We start from the raw sequence: 19,858 nt of genomic DNA on the forward strand, positions 1-19,858 counted from the left end.
CAGGTTGGATGCCATCGAATACCCCCGCCCCATAAAAACCATTCCACTTGTTTCAATTACATATCATTTAAACTTATTATTCTCATGATTTGTTTGGGTGTGATTTAGTTTCCGATTTTTTGTTTTTCAACATTACATTGTGGGGATTTCGATCGCTTATGTGTGTGGGCTTAGAACTATCAATATACGCGACCCTTTCTGGGGCTGGCCAGTTACTTTGTTTAAAGTTATCATTGTTGTCCTGTTGTGTTTCACCTGGGACAACGACTCTCTACACTCCTTACGTGCTAAACATTACATTTTATCCTTATCGGATGTGAACTAAACACTGTTCGATTGGTTTGCGTTATGCGATTTACATTGAAAATGATTATGACATATGTTAACACATCCAAGATTTAAAATGTTTCGTTAAGTTCTATTATAATAATATCTGTTCATTTCTAACGTATCGCTTAAGTGCATTTGGGGTAGGTAGGAAAGGCGAGAAAAGAAGGTAAGCAAATGTTCTTAGCATCGTTTTATAAATGATACTTAATCGATCTAATACAACATATATAGATATTAGCGTCTCGTAAGCCGTTTCATTGATCTTCCTCAACTGCTCTCGTTCAAACATTCAATTTGTAGTTTGTAATGCTGCCTCCGATTCAACTTTAGCTTCACCGCTTTCCTTTTTTTGGCATAACAAATTTCTCCATCGGATTGTTTAAACTTTTCTCTTAACTATCCGTTTGAAAGGGGATCGTTTACGGGTTCTCTTCTCTGCGGGGACGTTGCGTGCATCGTAGTCTTAAATTAGTTACATTTATATCTATATATTGAATATAATTGTGGGCCGGTCGGGTCGGGCATGTTTATGGGGGGTGTTTGCGTGTGGGGCTTGAATGTGTGTGTTACATTGCTATTTGTTGTTGGGCTTAACTAAGTATCTATTAGCTCCAAGCCAGTTTCCACTTTCCGTATCTGTTATTTTCGGAAAATAGACCTCTAGCACTTTCTATCTACCCGAAAAGGGACATTAGGCAGCCATTACTAGTCTGTCTGATTTGTGTGTGTGTGCCTGGGCTCGCGCCCAAGCCAACCATTAGCACCAACCTTGGGTTGCTTACGTGTACCTAACAATGACCTTTGGCCACAAAATTCTTACAGGTTAGGAGCTCAGACGTGGTCAGCCCCCGGCGCCCATTATCAGTCCAGTGGCTTGCCGAAAAACAAAATGCTGAGCAAATCGTTGAATGACAACTAAATCTGTGTAGGACTCGCCGCCTGGGACGTGGACGCAACGGCGGCAGAGGGAGCGGGCGAGGGATTCGTGGGGGCAGTGTCTGCGCTGCTGGTCGCTGGCGGGGATTCGGTCGGTTGGCTGCCATTGGTCTGACTCGCCTTCGTTGATGCCTCCTCCGCCCCGGTCTCCGTCTCCATGTTGCACCGCGTATCGCTCGCCTCGGGCATCGGCTCGGGTGGGGTGCAAGCTCCCTTGGGACGTGACAACTTAACAGCGGCCGCCGCCGATGTGGAAGCCTCGCCGCATGGTTCCTCGCTGGGTTCCTTCGTGGCCCCCGCACTCGGCACATTTGAATCCCGCTTGAGGATGGCGAAAATACTTTGAATGTACGATTCCATAGTGATCAGCGTGATTAAACGCTTCTCGCGCTCCTCGTTGAGGCGATCCTGGGCGGTCTTTTTGTTCGACGCCATCTTGTTGCGCTTGGGCGTCGGCTGCAGCTCATCTTCCAGCTCGGTCTCGTCGTCGGACGAGGGAATTGACGTCTTCTCCATCTGCTCATCGTCGCTGCCGGCGGGAGTGGGTGGTTTGGTGCTGTCCGTTACTGCCTCCGAGTTGCCGCTGGACTCCATGGACACATCTGCTGGCTTGTCGGCGTCCGTTGAGTTAGCATTCTCGCCCTCCGACGGGGTCTGATCCTTTTCCTTGTCCTTCTGCGCGTCGCGTTTCTGCTTCTTGTTAGGAAACGGATCTGCGAATAGTGGAGACGGTGATAAAAGCTCTGAAATTTCAGCGTACTTCATATTCCAATAAGTTTTAGAATTTATAACTTACCCCGCTCCGACTCCTTCCTGAATCTCTCGCTCTTGTTCTGCAGTGCTCGCAGAGATCCTCTCAGCTCCTTGCGCACTGAGGCCGGCACTCCGGTGGCCTGGGCAATGATACGGATGGCAAACAGATCGCCGCACAGCTCGTCGATGTCATCCTTGGAGTGCATCCCATAATTGATCGTGTAGATCATGCGGGCCACCGGTAGCTGGGCAGCAACCTTGTGGTAGTAGAGCTCCAGAAACTCGCGCACGCAGGCATCCTTCAACATGCTGCGCTCGTCCCTCAGGACATTGTGGAGGTACTCCACTAGCAATTGATTCTTCACCAGCAACTCAACGTATCTAAGGAAAGATAAATGAATGTTTCAGTTGTGCAATATTATTAAGAAACAACTTTCACTTACTTGTGCGTCAGTGCATTGTTGTGTATGCCCACCCAGAACTTTGGAAAGTAATTAAAGTGCAGTGGCGTGGACTCAATGGCCACCAAGCATTGAAGTTTGACCAGCGTGTCGTTCAGAGTGCCCGTGTTGACACACATGCGCATCATGACATCGATGAAGTCATGGTACGGTCTGTAGAAGGACTCCACCTGAACGTCGTAGTCCGCATCGAGACCGCGTGGTGTGAGCTCCGCCAGAGCAATGCACATCTGTACCATGGGACGCGGTGGACGGGGTGAGTTCTTGGCTCCCAGGGGCCAGGGCGTGTGCTTTGCGCCGCGACGCGGGAAGTACGGTCCCAGCGGACCAATCGCATTGGGCGCATTCGCCACGGACAGATGACAATTGATCAGGATGGGCGCCAGAATGCTGATGGTCTCCAGGCTGGTGTTGCGCACCAGCTCCTTGAGTACCTCCAAAGCCATGCGACTGATCTCCGGCGAGTTGAAGGTGTTTAGCAGCGTGGCCAGCCGCTTCACTGCATCCGGCAGAGCCTTGGCCAGGGCCGAGTGCTGGTGCTGCTGGCGCAGGAAATGCTGTTGCTGGAACTGCATTTGCTGCAACTGCTGCAGTTGCAGGTGCTGCTGCATCTGCTGTTGCAGCTGCTTCTCCTTCTGCTGCGGCGTCTGCGGTGCTTGCGTTTGGCTTTGCGACTGTTGCTGCTGCTTCTGCAACATCTGTTGCTGTTGCAACTGCAACTGCTGCTCCAGCTGCTGCTGTTGCTGCTGCTGCTTCTTCTGTGCCGGGCTGTCGGTGCGGGTGCGCAGCGTGGCCAGGAGGAGCAGCATCTCGCCCAGGAGGTCAAACAGGTCCCCAGCCACATGGCAGGCGGTGGCCTCGTGATGCATGGAATGTAGCGTGTGCAGCGCCTCAAAGCACATTTCAATGCCGCCATTGAAGATCACCATAGTGCGGTCCTCCTCATTGTCCACTGAAGAAAAACCAAATACATCGAATATAATTTTGCTTCAATTTTCTAAACCCTTTCTTACCTAGTATCTTAAGAGCACTGATCAGCGTGGACCACGAGACACGAGCATCTAGGCTGCTGGTGTAGGACACAATCACTGCCCTCCTAAACTGGGTCACATCGAGTTTCTCCTGCTCACTGGCATCCGGATGACGGGTGGCGAACAGCGCCATCAGCTTGAAGAGCTCGTCCACGGCGGCTGCGTACTGCGTGGGATGTGGGGTGATGTTCTTGAAGGCCCACTGGAGGTTCTGGTGCTGGGACAGCTGGCGGGTGAGGGCTCTGCTCTGCTCGCAGCACAGTCGGAGCAGTCCGTAGTAGGCGGGCAGCATGGAGCGATTGTAGGTGACTATCTCAGCGTCGTCATGGTCGGCCCTAAGAAGTTATCACTGTGGTTAAACAAGTTTCTGGCAGGGCAGACGTAATAAACTCCTTACAGTATATAATTAAATGCAATGTTGCGCGTGATCTCCGGGCAGTTGGCCACCTGGGCAGCATTCTCCGGACAGTCCACCAGCGAATGGTGCCAGAAGGTTAAGAGTGCGTGCTTGTTGTGATGGGCCGGAACACTGGGCTCCGAGAGGCGTGGATGGAACAGCTCCCACAGGGAGCGCATGAACGAACCTATCTGCAAGTGGCAAAAAGAAGGGCCCATTTAGTACGGAACAGATGGGTATTATGAGGAGGAAGTGCCGCTGCCAAACTTGCCATTAGTTTTTCAGTCTTTGAAACCATACAATAGCTGAGTAGGTTGAAGTAGGCGGTCAGCTTGGTGGTGCCATGGGCTCCGATGTCTGCATAGACGCGTGCAGGACGCAACAGTCGCAGGAGCAGCGTAATCACCTGGTGCAGCACCGTCTGGGCATCGCTGTTTATGTCGCTGCCGGAAGTTTATTAAGACAATTAAAGGGATTGTATAACAAGAAAGGAAGTTAACTTCGGCAAGCCGAAGTTTGTTACCCTTGCAGCTATAAAAAATAATCAATAATTTTATTAAATTGAATTCGAAATTCTTAAAAGTATAAAAATGTATATTCCCAATATTATAAGATAATATGTCAAAAAGCCCCAAAGCTATTTCCCACTAATTATCCGATCGTTGCTATGACAGCTATATGATATAGTCGTCCGATTTTAATAAAATTTAATTCGAAATTCAGAACTAATTAAAAAATTCTATTTTCAAGCTCATAAGGTTATATGTTAAAAAACACGAAAGATATACTTTTTATTTCATGTTATCCTATTAATTTTCCGATCGTTCCTATGGCAGCTATATGATATAGTCATCCGATTTTGATAAAATTTAATTCGAAATTCAAAGCCAAATAAAAAATGTTATTTCCAAGCGTAGGAGGTTATTAGTTAAAAAACACCGAAGATATAATTTTTCAATATTATTTTACCACTAATTTTTCGATTGTTCCTATGAGAGCTTTATGATATAGTCGTCCGATTTTGATAAAATTTAGTTCGAAATTCAGAACGGACAGGCGGATATGGCTAGATCGACTCGTCTTGTGACGCTGATCAAGAATATATCTACTTAATGGGGTCGAAAACGACTCCTTCACTGCGTTGCAAACTTCTGACTGAAATCATTATACCCTCTGCAAGGGTATAAAAATGTATCCCGAATAACTTACCGATAGCTGTGCGGATTGAGAGCCAGCAGCTTGTGTTGTGAGTGGGCGCGGAAGTTGGCCCGGAAGGGCTGCGATGGCACCAGTGCCACCAGCAGAAAGGCGGCAGCTGGAATGAAGCCGGGGGAATCAGTAGGATTAACCCCCGATCGGAAACTTCCGACATCTTACCGTTCCGCACGCGCGTGTTATCATGGGCCAGCAGAAATTGCTCGAGCCATTGCTCTGCAGATTGAAGGATCCAGGCGTGGGCGATCTTGTTCTTGGTGGCCTGCAGCGAGAGCCAGTCGAGTACGGACTGTGGACAGTACTCGGCTGCGTCCCACATGCGCGGCAGGATAAGCTGGGTGAAGCAGGGAAGGCCCACCGGGCCGCCCTGCGTCTCGGTGAGCAGGGTGAGCAGCTTGAAGAAGGGCGCGCACAGCTCTGTGTGCTTGGTCACCGAGGCGAAGAGCATGCCGATGATTTGGGTGGCCAGGCGTTCGTCCCAGCGACACAGCGCGTGGATTAAATGCTTGGTCTGGTGCGGATTAATGCCGTCCTTTATTTGTTGGTACAAAAATGGAAAGCCCTACGAAATATAAGCGGAACATTTAACAAAAAACTAAGAACTTTGAACACAGGAAACACAAGTGGTAATGGGATTTTTATGGAATTTTTTTTATCTCGACTTTATGGGAATTCGGTTTTGGAATGGTGGTGCTGGTGGATTGATTGGTGAGGTGCTGGGTATTGGAAATGGCATGCTTGAATGGTGGATTGATTAAACGGAAAAGACAGCGTTTCCAAATTTTTTGAGTATAACCTTGCCGCCGGCGATTGCAGTAAAGTCTTTGGGCGAGAGCCGCAGCCGAAAGTCGGCTCCTCGCGATCTCTCCACTAGGCTGGCGCACAGAGCAATCATTTTGTCCAGAGAGGCGGGACGCATTTTTTCTACGGACAGGGCCTCGTCCGAGGAGTTGTCTTCGTTGTCGGAGCTTATGTCTATCTGCTTGGGAGAAAGAAATCCAATAAATAATCATCCTTGGTGCGAATCACCCTGGTCAACTAACGCTGTCCGTCTGCTTGTGTCCCAGATAGAAGTCCACCAGGCTCTTGAGTATACCGATGCGCAGCAAGTACATGGCTTCCTCGTCACCCATGCGCGAGAACTCGCACAAGAGTCCAAAGTACTCGGACAGGTGGCGCAAGTTCGCTCGGGCCCCGTGTTCCAGCAGCGAGATGAGCGAGCCGATGAAGCGGGTCACACAAGAGGCCTGACCAATCAACTCCTTGTCATCCTCGTCCGTTTCCACATCCAGATACAGATCGGCATGTGAGGCGCTGTTGGGACAATGAATTCATAAGTGGAAATCAAAGAGATACATTATTCTACTTACCGCAGTTGCTGGATGACATGGATAACCAAACGCTGGAACATTTGGCGCACCATTTGGTTGGGACACTGGATTAGCACCTGTACCGGCCAGTAGGGCTCCAGCGACATGTGCGACAGGAACCACTCGCAGGCCTCCTGGCTGGCATTGAACTGCTTGGTCAGCAGCTCCACCCAGGGCACCATGGTGGGCTATACAAAGAAGGTAACATGATGACACACTCTTTCCAGTTTCACCGCGGGTTAACCCACCTTTTCCTTGGCATGAATAAAAGTCTCAATAAAGAACGACACCGACAACTTGGCTGCCATGCAGGTGACATCCGCCTCCGATATTAACGACTGCGGTATGTGCCCACATATTTGCCACATAAAGCTGTCGATGAAGAAAACAATTTGTAGCTAAGTAAAATACCAGAATAATAGCAAGGGTAAACTTTACTTGAAGTATGTGTGTTCGAAGATGTTGCGATCCTGCAGGAACTGTCGGTTGTCCTGCCAGATCCAATCCTCCAGCTCCTTGTTCAACAATGGACGAAATAGTTGTAGCTTCTGGGCAGCCTTCGACGTGGATGGCTGCTGGTCATTGCTGGCTTTGTTGTGGCTATTGTTGCTTGGCTTATGATTATCACAATTGGCTGTTGCTTGCTTTTTCTCCTCACTGCTATCGGTCGTCTTCTCTGCGGCCTTTTCATCCGACTCTGATTTCTTTTCACTCTCTGTTGATGGAGAATCAGTTTCCTTTTTCTCAGGCTCATCCTCTTTCACTTTGACCTCCGCGACCTCTTCCTTTACGTCGGTCTCCTTGGATTCTTTCTCCTCCTTGGCTGGCTGCTCCTTGTCCTTCGCCTCATCTTCCGCCTCCACATCCACATCTGTCTTAATATCGCTAGCACTGGTCTCCATTTTAGTGGGCTCCTCTGCCTCGGATTTCTCCTCCACGGTGGGACTGGGCGTTGGTGTCACTAGCAGCTCGGAATGCCGGCGCTGCAAATGCTCTGGCAACCGGCGCTCGTAAAACAGCATATAGGCGGAGTTGGTCTTTTCGAAGCTAAAGTCCAGGTATTTCTCCGTCACTGAGTCGTAGGTTTTGCTCTGCAAGTTGAAATCCAAACGTGAGACTTCGATACATTTTTTAGAGAACCCATTTACTTACCGTCATCTCGCCGCCAAAACACTCGGCTGCTATCTGTGATGGATCGAAGGGCTTCACTTCGGCGTCGTTGAAGAGGAACCAGCGCTCGTGTGGATGGTAACTGGTCTTCGTGCGCTCCTTGATAAAGCTGTAGTAGTGGCCCCCATCCGCCGTACCCGTGTGGACAGTGACACCCACTAGCTCGTACCTGGAGGGGAGATAAACGATAAAGGCATCAGTTTTGTTCGGAAAAAAATCCTTATATGAAGCCAATGTACTCACTCGTAGCACTCCTCAATATCGGCATCTAGACTCGCTTCCGCCTTTTCGTTGTCGTTCTCATCGCCTCCAGCATCCGCCCCTTCGTTCTCCCGCTGGCGCCTCTCTCGCTCCTCCTTGTACTGCTGCGGCATGAGGGTCTTCTCCACATAGTGGCACATGTTCAGTCGCAGCGGAAAGGAGAAGTGGGTGTTGACCTTCTCCTTGAGCATGGTGACCATGTTGAACGTGTAGCGCATTGTGTTGAAACACAAGATCTGGGGGAGCTTCTTGAAGCAGGCCCGCTTCTCAGCTCGAACCTTTTTGCCGCACTGGGAGCAGGTGTACATGTTGTCGCCCTCTAGCGTATCCTTTACGGTGACCTCGTCCAGAGATTCCTGAAGATTGCGCATGTCTGCCACCTGGCATCGCACAGTGTAGAAATCCTCAGCCGTTCGGGAGACATGACCGCAATCCAGGGAGACCACATTATTGCTCAAGGAGCCACAGAAGAGCCTCTTCACCAGGTGCTTCAAGTCGGGCGTCATATCCTCCAGTTTAGACACCAGATCGATGAAGAACTCCGCCATATCCTTTTGCTCGCCCGTGTTCAGCGGCTGGTGATCCATTTGGTACACCCGGCAGAAGCTTCGAGGATTGTAAGATTTCCGTTCCGATTCCAGCAGATAGGCAAACATTCGTTGTAGCTCGAGGAGAGTGGGTCCGTGCTTACGGGCTGCCGTGGGTGGAACTCGCAAAACGGCTGCTCGCGCTTGAGGCATCATGTACAAGTGCTGGACACAAGAGGCCATGTAGCAAGTGGCTCCAAGATTAGTCAGTCCAACGTAACCGCACTCCGATCTGCCCTCGTCTCTTGGCCAATAATCCCAGGGATACGGCTGCTTGGGCCCGGATTTGTGCTGAGCCAAGAGACGTCCGTGCAGATAGCCGTAATTGGTGGCACAGCCACGGCACAGCTCAACCAGCAAATCGTAGGCGGATGCTCGAGACGACGCCGATTTACACTTCGGCTTTTGGCGATCCGCCGGCGAGGGCATGTCGAACAGGAATCCAATAAGCTGCTCAATGAAGGACAATGCCTTTGGGGTGTATTTGAAGGTGGTGTCGTACTTGATTAAGTTGGACATAAGGTTCAAAAGTCCCACCAATCCATCGTCCTGGTAGCCATGCCGCAGCTCGTAATATTCCCGGGTGAGAATGCTTTGCGAGATGCTTTCGCACAACATTTCAATGTCGATGTGCTCCTCGGCCACCATTTCCGGGGAGAGAGTGTCCACTAACCTGGCCAGCAGCCAGAAGTAGTCGCGGCAGGCGGGTCCGTATGGATCCTTGCCTTCCTCGGAGAGCAGAAACTGCGTGGGCTGGGTGCCAGAACTCATCTGTTCGGCCAAGGGCAACAGGGCGATCAGTTTGTGCAGCAATGGAGCCAACAAGAGGCGATAACTGTGCGCGTTGCCCAAGCAAATACGGTAAAGGCCCGCGCAAATCTCACGGCGCACAGCAGGTTCAGGATCCTCCAGGATGAACTTCTGCAGCCAACGGCAGTGATCGGTATCCGACTGCGCCCAAAGAAGCCTTCTAGCTTCCGCTGAGGCGTGCACAAAGCTCACCAGGATGTTCATGGCAAACTGGATAAGCTGCGCTCTGCCCCAGAATCCGGTGCGCAAGTGTTGGAACTGATATGGGAACACCAGTGGGTTGGCCGAAGACGCCTGATGTTGCTGGTGAACTTCGTCATTAAGGATCGATGAGAGACGCGTCAGGCATTCTGGCACCTCCATCAACTGCAGCATAAACGGATGCGGACGTGACATAAGAACATGGGCATCCGCCGACTGCAGCTCCTCGAATCCCAAAAGCCAGAGTATGCGCAGCAGACTGGCCAGGCAATCGTGGCGCCATTCATTTAAAGCCAGCTCCTTGGGATGTGCGCTTTGTTGCAGTTGGCCACCGCTGAAGATCTCGTAGAGATGCCGAAGGCCACCGCACTTGACGAACGCCTCACTCCACTTGTTGTCGCCTCTTTCCATCACGGAAAGTGGAGGTGGTGGAGGAGCAGGGGATGGCGGGGTGGAGCAACCCACTGGACGTTCCTTTTCCTGCTCCAAAGCTTCGCTCTTCTTTTGCCGTTTGCTATGCTGCTTCGGTTGATTTTCCTTGTCGCCGCCACTGCTACTGCTAGCCTCCGTCTCCACATCCTGCAAACCAGATGCGGGAGTGGGCGTTAATGGAGCCTCCAGCTCGCACAGTTGCTCCTTGCCTTGCTTGGCCTCTGGTGGCGGTGGCGGCGGCTGCTCGTTGCTGTTTCGCCGTCTCCCCATTGAGGACTTCTTGCCTCGCGCCTGCTCCGATGGATGTCCCATGGCCAGGCTTCCGTTGGATTCGCCGCGTCTGGAACTGGTTAGAGCCAGGCTCTCCACAATATGCAGCGAGTACATGAACTTCTGCAGGTTGTTTGGATCGAGAAGATCTTTGAATTTCTGCTTGATCTGTTTGCGCTTTGTGGCTAGCTGCTCCTCCTCTCCCCCAGCATCCAGCTGCTCCAGTTCGCTAAGGTCCGTGACGAGACCCTTGAAGGAGTCTAGGATGTGCGGATTGGTGGGCAGCATGGCAAGGATATCCCACACGCGACGGGACAGCAACTGAGCCTTGGTGTGGTGCTGGGGGTTAACGGTCGACGCTTGTGGTTGCATATCTCCCAGTGTCTGCATTAGGCAGAATAGCTTCTCGAAGTACTTGGGCTGCAGGAGGAGCACCGTGGGTAAGCACTCCTTGGGGGGCGGGGGCAGCATTGAAGGGTGCTCCAAATTGGATTCCTTTCGCCTGGCTCCGCGTCCGCCCAACGACACGTAAACGATCTGGTTATCTTTAAAGCCAGCATCTCCAAGGCTTCGTTCATCGTAATCCGAGGTCAGTTCCTGTCCCTGGGTGATAATGCGTAGCGGGCCATCGCTGAGAAGCAGACCGAGCACAGGAGCAGCGAGTCCAGTTTGCAGACTCTCCCACCACTTGGACACCTCCGCCTTGAGGTCGGCGATGAGGTCACAGGCGTGCATCTGCAACAGGCTCTTCTCAGAGAGTCCTGCCTGCTGCAGCACGATCCGCAGGGGCGGACCTGCTCCCTCGTTCTTCAGGTTGCTGTGCGATCCAATGCCTTTGCCTTCGATGGCCCAGCGGCGCAGGTGGAAGGCATATCGACGCCGGAACGTATCCAGGTGGGTGTTCAGCAAAAGCAGACCGCGCTGTACTCGCATCAAGGCAGTCTCGTCATCGATGCTGAAAGGGTAAAGAAATAACCATCATTAATAATATTTGTTAAGCTCGTCCAATTGCAAAACTACTTTTTCTTCAACTTATTTATGAACTATCTAACAATTACAATCCGAAGTAGGGAGTAGCGACTTTCCACTCACCTTTCCAGGGCCGTGGCCGCCTGAACTAGGTTCTCCATGCACTGGGAAACGAACTCCTTTTCGAGTCGCAGTTGCTGGCCCATGTAGTACATGTTGATGTACTGTATGGCCGCCAAGGAGACATCGTTGCTCTGGGCGCGCAGTGCGATCTTCCAGAGGTGGTACATGCCAACGGCGCTGGCGCTGGCCGAGATCTGCTCACTGTGCTTGTCGTACTCGGCCATGGCGATGCGGGCGAAGCTGCAGAGCTGTTGAAACAGTCCCAGTGCCACCATGGAGAACTCCTCAGGTCGCAGCTCAGGGAGTTTCTTCAGATACAGGTGTTGCAGTGCCTCAATGCCCAGAGCATGCTGGTCACCGCCCTTGGCTTGGGCCTGCAGCCAGGAGAAGTAGCAATCAGCACACTCCGGATCGTGGGCCAGCCACTCCCAGAGCGCGTCTAGCTGCTCCAGCGTGAGGCGGAAGCTCTTCGGCGATCCCACCGTCGAGAAGATCGACGATAGGAACTGCAGGCGAACAGAGACTTGCGTCTTGTGGGAATAAAGCTGGCCGCCCAGCTGCTGCTGCTGTTGCTCCCCGTTCTGGGTGATCAGTATCTCGGCATGGCGACGCGCATAGTGGCGTATATTGTTGAAGAAGCACTGCATCATCCGGTGGTTTCGCTCTGCCCACAGCGTCATCGAATGCGTGTCGGAGGGCCGAAACTGTTGGAACGAGGCGAACAGCTTGGGCAGCAGTCGCAGACTGACAATAACGCTCCTATTGTTGGCCACGTTGTATAGGCAGCCCTCAATGAACTTTGTTCGCAGTTGGCGGTCCATGTTGAAGCACAGAAGTGTGGCCAGTGCCTTCTCCGCCTCGAGAGCCAGAGATTCCCCAAGTTGGCCCTGCAAGATGAAAAGTCCATCAGAATTTCATCGAGAGATTTAATTTTAGTAATGGTTAAAGTTTTAAAGTAACTTACAATTTTGTCATCTTGGAGCAGATCCCAAAGCAGTGTGTTCCCCGGTTGGCAGACATCGTTCAGCTTAAAGGAGGGCTGCACCGGTGTACCTCCAGAAGTAGAGCTACCCTGGCTCGCTTTGGGCGAGTGGTGCTTGCCAGCGGAAGCCACCTCCATTAGGTCGACATCGGAATCCGACTTTGCCTTGGCCGCTGCCACCACGGCAGCGGCTGCGGCGACGCTGGCTTGCCGATTCATCGCCACCAACGTCTGCTGGGCAGTTCCAGTGGCTGCCGCAGCAGCGGCAACAGCAGCTGCAGCAGCCGCCACGTTGGACTCCCCGGATTTCTGCAGAGCCATCGCCGACTGGGCCACCATCATGGCGGCGGCAGCAGCGGCGAAGGCAGGTGGAACGTCCCGACAATTGGCGCGGGAGCTGACCAACTGGGCCAGCTCCTCTTCACAGGGCGACACGTCCTCGTCATCGAAGTCGGCCAGGTTCTTCTCAGATTTGTTGCTCATCGGAGAGGAGTAGCTGCCGTCGTTCTCGGCGCCACTGAGAAGCTCGCTGATGTTGGTCTCAATGGCCCGGATGTAGGGCCCCTCGCCCTGCAGATGCTTCAGCACGGCGGCGGGCACCAACTGACTTGTTGCTCCATCGCTGCACTCATCGCTATCTGCCAGAAGTTCGCCCTCGCCGTCCCCATCGCCGTCGGCGTCTGCCTCGTCGCTGCTGGGCACATCCTCAGCTCCATCCCAGATCTCGACCAGTTCGTGTGGCAGAATAATCTGCTTGTTGGCCTTTTGGCGGCGTCGCTTATTGCTTTTCTTGCGGCTGCGATGCAGCTGTAGCTCCAGGGCGGCCCGCGATTGCAGCTCCTCCTCGCTGCTGGTGTTGTCGATGATGTTCACGATTCGATTATTTCTGGATAAATTAGGTTTAAGAATAGTAAGCTCACAAAATAAACAAGCAATAGATGTACTTACACCATGTCCACTTTGGCCATATCCTCAGGACTTATCTGTTTGCCCTTTTCGGTGGTGGGATCGCAGATGTGCCGCCTATGCCGGGCCTGCTTGCATGGAGTGACTCCATCGATTGGACTCTTGTTGCCGACACCAACGCCGCCTCCACCGCTGGCGATGCTGCTGTCGTCGGCGCCCACGTGGTCGTCCTCCGTGTTGCTGCCCTCGATGCTGCCGCTGTCGGAGCTGGAAGCGGTGACATTGGATCCCAGCAGATGGTCCTGCATCAGGTTCATCTGGCTGCGCGAGCAATCGCGCGTCCACAGTTGCTTTGTGAGCGCGGAGGCAATGTAGATGCTCTGTTCGGTGTGCTCCTTGGGATCCATGCGGCAGAGCAGTGAGTAGAGGTGCATAGCAGGACGGGAGGACAGATTCTTCACCAGCGACGGCAGGATGTCAAAGATTGTCTTGGAGCAGTGCTTCAGCTGGGTGGCTTGCCAGATTAGCTTGATGTCCTCTTCGGATATCTGGTTCTCCACCGCCAAAAAGTTGAGCAGCACGTGCGCCTGTTTAACGATCTCCACATGCAGATTCGGACCAAACAGGTGCTGCACAATATGGTTCTCGGTCAACCAGTTCGCGATGCGCTGCCCAAACAACTCCACTTCGTTGACCGTCTCTGTGGTGCAGATCTCATTAAAAAGGTTGATGTGTGCGTTGATCTGGGCCATGCCTGGAAGATATTCGAGATATTAGATACTACTTTCTGATGTTGCCATTATTAAATGTTTAATTTTGATATTATGTATAATTTACACTCTTTGCAACTATTTACATTTTTCGACTCGAAGGCTAAATAAAGTGCCATTCGTTGACACCAACTCTTAGCGTACAGTAAATAAACTCTATTTTATAAATTAATATTTGATAATAAATAAATTCGAGGTGAAAAGAAGATCCGGCTCTTGCATTAGGACTAGAATCATGTTCCGTGAACAGAAGACCTACCTGCCAGACGCATGGTCAGCGTGGTCGATGTGAAGTACTTAAAGGCTAGCGCCAGTCCTTCGGTGTCGAAGTTGACGGCCACGTCCAGTGGGTCCCGCATGGAGGACCACACGAAGTCGGCCATGGCGCGGGTGGCGGCGGATCGCAGGCTCTGGTCCGACAGCTTGCACATGTACTGCAGAATGCGGCTGCGCAGCGGCACGAATAGCTGCGTGTTGCAGTGGTAGTTCAGCCAGAGCTTCACGTTCGAGACGGCGGCGGTCATCGAGTGGGCGGTGGACACCGGCAGATCGGGGTGCTCGAAGCACAGGGACATGGCGCCGAATCCGCCCGAGTTGCAGAAAAGGCTCACATTGCGCAGCAGGAAGATGGGCAGGTCGTTGTCGTGCAGATCGCAGATAAGGGCCAAATGGTGGGCCTCCTCCGCCTGTAGGTCGTCCAGTCGCGAGTGCATGCCATGCTTGTGGGCGATGTACAGCGGGAAGTTGAGTAGGAACACCTTGGACACGAGCACGAGCAGCTTCTCCACCTCGGGCAGGATCCACGGCTCCTCGGTGTATTGCAGGTGGGATTTGTGCTGCGTCGAGGGCGCTGGCGGAGGAGGGGGAGTGCAGGGGCCCACCGGCGGTTTCTTGGGTGGCCCATCGCCGGAGCCCTGGGCCTCCTCACCGGAAGAGCCGGAGGGCTCATCCTTCTTGGGCTCTTCCGACGGACTGGAGGCATCCTTGCCCTCCGCCTGGGCCGCCGCCTCGTCCCGCTGCTGCTCTCGCTGTTGTTGTGCCTGGGCCACCACCTGGGCGGCGCTGGCCGTGAGCCGCTTGTAGTTCTCGATCAAGTGGTCAATGTGCTTCAGGTGCTGCACCGTCAGACAGATGAGCGACTGCACCACCAGGTTGAAGCGGTCGTAGTTCTTGGTGTCCCGGTACAGGCACATGCACTGGCGCTGCGGCCAGGACTGGATGTAGTTGAAGGTGGTCTCGATCTCGCTCTTCAGCAGCAGCTGGAACTTGAGATCCGAGCTGGCCACGCGCACCTCGTCTGGAAGAGGGGAATCGGGATACCAAGGGTGAGCAGGGGTTTCGGTCGTTCGCTTTTTGCGGGGCACTTTTCACTTACACAGCTCCAGCAGATTCTGGAAGTCGGCGCACACCTCGCACATGGTGCTCCACTGGCTGCGGACCGAGTTGGGGGCTTCCAGGGGTTAGGGCCGCCTTCGCGGCGGCGACGACTCCTGGCCGTCTAGGGAGCGGAGTCGCAGTCTGGGATTCGCTGTCGCTGGCGGAGTCTCGGGCTCGTTCTCGGTCTCGGTTGCGGGCACTTGCTCTTCTCGCTTTTCGTTGGTCGCTCGGCTCGCTCCCGGCGGTCGTGCAATGCCATTTAGGATGGCGCCCTCGCCTCTCAACACGGAACACTGTTTTTCGGCAACAAAAAAATGATAATTCTACACTCGGACATATATATATGGTGGGGATATATATGTATATATATACAATCACAATCGAAGCAAGAGCCAGAGTTGAGCGCCTATCGCTCTTCGATATCGATACCAGGAGGCGTTTTTATCGTTTGGCAGCAATCACCCTGTGTGCCAGTACCGGTCTCGCAAAGAGTTGGCAACTCCACGCCGGTATTAAATGCTGGTATCTCTTTTTATCTGCGTTACACTTGAAAAAAACAAGGGCAACTATTTGACAGTAAACTGTTTTATACCCTACCTGAGGTCCTGTTCAGACAGACATCGTCTTTAGCCACTTTTCAAAGTTTTGAAATTGTCTGCAAACAAGAAGCCATTTGAACACTTGTCTCCCTTGTTGAAAAATCTGATTGCTTAAAATAGGTTATAGTCCTTATTAAATTTTAACTGAATGAAACTCTCATTCTTGACCCTGGCCCTGGCCGCTGATAATATTTCACATGCTACCCTTTAAATTGTCTGCAGTTTTATCGTGTAACTCGATTTATTTTCAGGAAAACTAGACATCCCTTTGGTTTCGTCTCGTTAATGCCGATCAGCTGTTTTTGCTTCAACTTTTCTCTGTGCGAACAAGAAACCGTGATAAGAAAATACCAAACAAAATACCGAAAAATAAAATCGACCTAGCGCCATATGTTCACTCTACTTCTTGCGCACTCATTTCTTGTCCAACAATTTGTTTACATGCTGTTTTCTGACTGAAAAAGTGTATCACTGCTATGGAGGACATCCAGATGGAGACCAGCTCGCCCACGGAGTCCAGCTCCGAGGTCAACTTCAACGCGGACGAGGAGAAATCCCAGGAATCGCGAGCCGCCGCCGGCGTTTGCTACTGGTGAGGGCTTCGCATGGGCTTTGTTTGGCCAGCCCGCATTGATAAGATTGTTTTTAGCGGGAAGGAGCGCAACCTGAACATCGTCGAGCTGCTGTGTGCCACCTGTGCGCGCTGGGTGCACGAGACCTGCGTTTCCTACCAACTGGGCAAGGGAAAGCTGCTGCCCTTCATCACCAACTATGTGTTCGTCTGCAAGAACTGCTCCGCCAGCGGGCTGGAGAGCTTCCGCAAGAGCCAGGCTAGTAAGTGGCGGTTCTGCTTATCCCAACTCTCCTGCTAACGACAGTCCTCAGCCATTTCCCAGATGTGCCACTGCGCCATTGCCAACATGCAGCAGACGGCTGCCAGGGAAGGTCGCCGGCAGATTCAGTTCAGCAAGGACAAGGAGATCATCCCGTACATCGAGCAGTACTGGGAGGCCATGACCACCATGCCGCGCCGGCTCACCCAGTCCTGGTACAGCACCGTTCAGCGGTCCCTGGTCAAGGATGTGCACACGCTGTTCACCTACGAGGAGCACGCGGAGCACGGCTCCATGTACGGACTCTTCCACCAGGATCTGCGCATCATTAAGCCCAACTACGAGAGCATGAGCAAGAGCGGCGCCCTGCGTCTCACCGACGATGGATATACTCAAGGTGAGTCGGGGATTCTGGAATCAGAAGTAATAGGTTTAAAAAGGGTTTCCTTTCAGAGGGATATGTGCTTAGTGATTCGTATTTCACTACTGAAAACTTAGTCAATTTAATTTAAAGCTCTTAAATCTGTTAGACTGACAGCTAGTATGTTGACCTCTAGTGTCATCTGTTTTAGCAATCGAATCGGTAAAACAGCCAAAGGAATTAGCTTTTGCCGGCCAAATTGGCAACTCTGGCCGGTCAGCTGATTTTGGCACAGTGGTTCGCGGGCTTCCTTCTCGCTCCCCCATTTATCGCCGCGTCCGCTTCGCACAATCCGCAAACAAAACAAGCACGCTCCGCCGCTCCCTTTCGCACGCTCGTTCGCAAGTGTTTGGCAAAGCTGGGCAGCAGCAACAACTGGAAAGGAAATCGCCAAGTGGATCGCAGTTTCTGATTTGCACACGCACACACACATGCGGGGCCAGCGCAAAAGAAAGAGCGTGGGGAGAGAGCGGGAGAGCGCAGCTGGCAGGCCCACGTAGTCAGATTGTGGGCGGGGCGGAGTGGGGTGGGGCTGGCAGAAGCGCTCAACTTGGCTCATTCATTACAAACAAATAGTTACGCTTGGAGCACACTTGCGGGTGTGTGCGTGTGCTTGCGGTGCTCTTTCAGGGGAATTATTTCGATTTGACTCCGAGCACTACGCAATTGGAAGTCCCTGCTCCTCCAGCTCCGCTGTGATCTACTCCTGCTCCTGCTTCTGCCTGCCATGGCGTCATCTTTTCCGGACGAGGACTGTAAGCCGGGGGCCAGCACCGCCACCACCTCGAACTTTGCCCAGTCGCCTACTTAATCCAGGTTTTACATGGCCAGCAATTCCCTGGATACGCCTATGTCTATTATGGGGTTGTGCCCTGCTGTAGTCCCTGCCGTATAATGGAGAACGCAAGAACTGAAAGTGACCTTTACAAGTTCCCCAGTAGAGAAATGGCGTGGATTGTAGGGGTTTTTCAGATACGACCCAAAAGATACTTATCTTCTCCTTGAAGATAATTAACCATCATTAAATAGGATTCCTCGAAATACATTCAAATAGTGATCAGATGTGCTTGCTTCTTGCTTCTTCGAAATATACCTAACGTTGCCCCTCTTTTTTCCAGCTGCCCTGTCCAAGAACAATCGGCAGAAGAGAAAATTCCCCGGCACGGACTCAGGTCCCACTGGCAAGAAGGGTCGTCCCAGTTCCGATATCACGGCCAACGTGAAGCTGCCACCGCATGGCTATCCCCTGGAGCACCCCTTCAACAAGGACGGCTATCGCTACATACTCGCCGAGCCAGACCCACATGCCCCGTTTCGCCAGGAGTTCGACGAGAGCTCCGACTGGGCTGGCAAACCCATTCCCGGCTGGCTGTACCGCACCCTGGTGCCCCATTCAGTGCTGCTGGCGCTGCACGATCGGGCCCCGCAGCTCAAGATCAGCGAGGATCGGCTGGCTGTGACGGGAGAGAGGGGCTATTGCATGGTCCGGGCCACGCACTGTAAGGAGTCCGCCTAAATGTAGTAAATGAATGCCTGCTTATATGATCTTTCTCTTCAGCTGTGAACCGAGGATGCTGGTACTACGAGGTCACCATCGAGGAGATGCCCGAGGGAGCGGCCACGCGACTGGGCTGGGGCAGGGAGTATGGCAACCTGCAGGCTCCACTGGGCTACGACAAATTCGGTTACTCCTGGAGATCGCGCAAGGGCACTAAGTTCACCGAGAGCCACGGCAAGCACTACAGTGAGGCCTATGTGGAGGGCGACACCCTGGGTTTCCTTATAGAGCTGCCAGAGGAGAAGACACTCGACTATCTGCCCAACACTTTCAAGGATCGGGTATGTTTGGATTGTATCCATCATAACAATGCCAAGCCATTTGTGGTTTATTGCAAATTAATTTTTGCATATTTAATTTGCAAGGGTTTCAAGCTCTTCCTTTTTCCAAACCAGTCTTTGATCCTTTACTGATAATTAGCCCATATTATATCTTGCCCCTCCATCAGCATATTACTGTTCCTATACAAGTCGACCCTCCCTAATTAGCAATCCTGTTGCCCTCTATTCATTGTCCCACAGCCCCTGGTCAAGTTCAAGTCGCATCTGTACTACGAGGACAAGGACAAGATCACAGAGACGCTCAAGAATCTGCACATCCTGCAGGGCAGCCGCATAGAGTTCTTCAAGAACGGCCAGTCGCAGGGCGTGGCTTTCGAGGACATTTACGCCGGAAGCTATTTTCCGGCCATTTCGATCCACAAGAGTGCCACGGTGAGCGTGAACTTTGGACCCGCCTTCAAGTATCCCGAGGTGCTCAGCGAGCACAAAGCCAAAGGGGTAAGCTATCGCAATTTGTTCCCAGGAGTCTTAGCATTAACTGAACAACCCTTTGCAGATGCACGACCGCGTGGAGGAGCTGATCACGGAGCAGTGCTTAGCCGACACCCTCTACCTCACCGAACACGATGGTCGCCTGCGCCTGGACAACATGGGACTCTAAGGGAGTACGCCTATTGGGACGAGAACATGGATTTTAATTCGTAGAAACAAAATGAGGTTATTTTTATATGCAATTAGTTTTGCTCAAGAGATGGATGATATATGCAAGTTTTAAAGTACTAAACTATCTTTTGAATCGGACGGGAAACTTAACC

General features: G+C 52.2%; 2 protein-coding genes across 4 annotated transcripts; one reads left to right on the plus strand and one right to left on the minus strand.

The window, feature by feature from the left end:
* Positions 1-47: 47 nt before the first annotated feature.
* On the minus strand, positions 48-15,755 carry LOC108031496 (ubiquitin carboxyl-terminal hydrolase puf). 2 transcript variants are annotated; one of them, XM_017104990.3, is made up of 20 exons: positions 15,350-15,755; positions 14,234-15,271; positions 13,247-13,958; positions 12,281-13,184; positions 11,317-12,203; positions 7,907-11,179; positions 7,646-7,832; positions 6,932-7,584; positions 6,742-6,865; positions 6,494-6,681; positions 6,167-6,437; positions 5,920-6,102; positions 5,286-5,685; positions 5,118-5,223; positions 4,180-4,351; positions 3,909-4,099; positions 3,494-3,846; positions 2,463-3,432; positions 2,063-2,400; positions 48-1,979 (listed from the first exon to the last, which is right to left on the minus strand). In XM_017104990.3, the coding sequence occupies exons 1-20, from the start codon at positions 15,390-15,392 to the stop codon at positions 1,246-1,248; spliced, it is 11,727 nt and encodes a 3,908-aa protein (XP_016960479.1). In that variant the 5' UTR covers positions 15,393-15,755; the 3' UTR covers positions 48-1,245. The 2 variants fall into 2 exon arrangements, with proteins under 2 accessions (XP_016960479.1, XP_016960478.1); XM_017104989.3 differs by having other exon boundaries at positions 48-2,009.
* Positions 15,756-16,265: 510 nt separating this feature from the next.
* Positions 16,266-19,827, plus strand: LOC108032141 (set1/Ash2 histone methyltransferase complex subunit ASH2). Of its 2 annotated transcripts, XM_017105976.3 has the most exons (7): positions 16,266-16,542; positions 16,600-16,784; positions 16,836-17,180; positions 18,323-18,703; positions 18,763-19,043; positions 19,284-19,541; positions 19,600-19,827. In XM_017105976.3, the coding sequence occupies exons 1-7, from the start codon at positions 16,427-16,429 to the stop codon at positions 19,702-19,704; spliced, it is 1,671 nt and encodes a 556-aa protein (XP_016961465.1). In that variant the 5' UTR covers positions 16,266-16,426; the 3' UTR covers positions 19,705-19,827. The 2 variants fall into 2 exon arrangements, with proteins under 2 accessions (XP_016961465.1, XP_016961466.1); XM_017105977.3 differs by lacking the exons at positions 16,266-16,542; positions 16,600-16,784; positions 16,836-17,180 and adding an exon at positions 17,738-17,959.
* Positions 19,828-19,858: the final 31 nt, after the last annotated feature.

The sequence above is a fragment of the Drosophila biarmipes genome, chromosome 3R, assembly GCF_025231255.1.
Source record: "Drosophila biarmipes strain raj3 chromosome 3R, RU_DBia_V1.1, whole genome shotgun sequence".
Classification (NCBI taxonomy): domain Eukaryota; kingdom Metazoa; phylum Arthropoda; class Insecta; order Diptera; family Drosophilidae; genus Drosophila; species Drosophila biarmipes.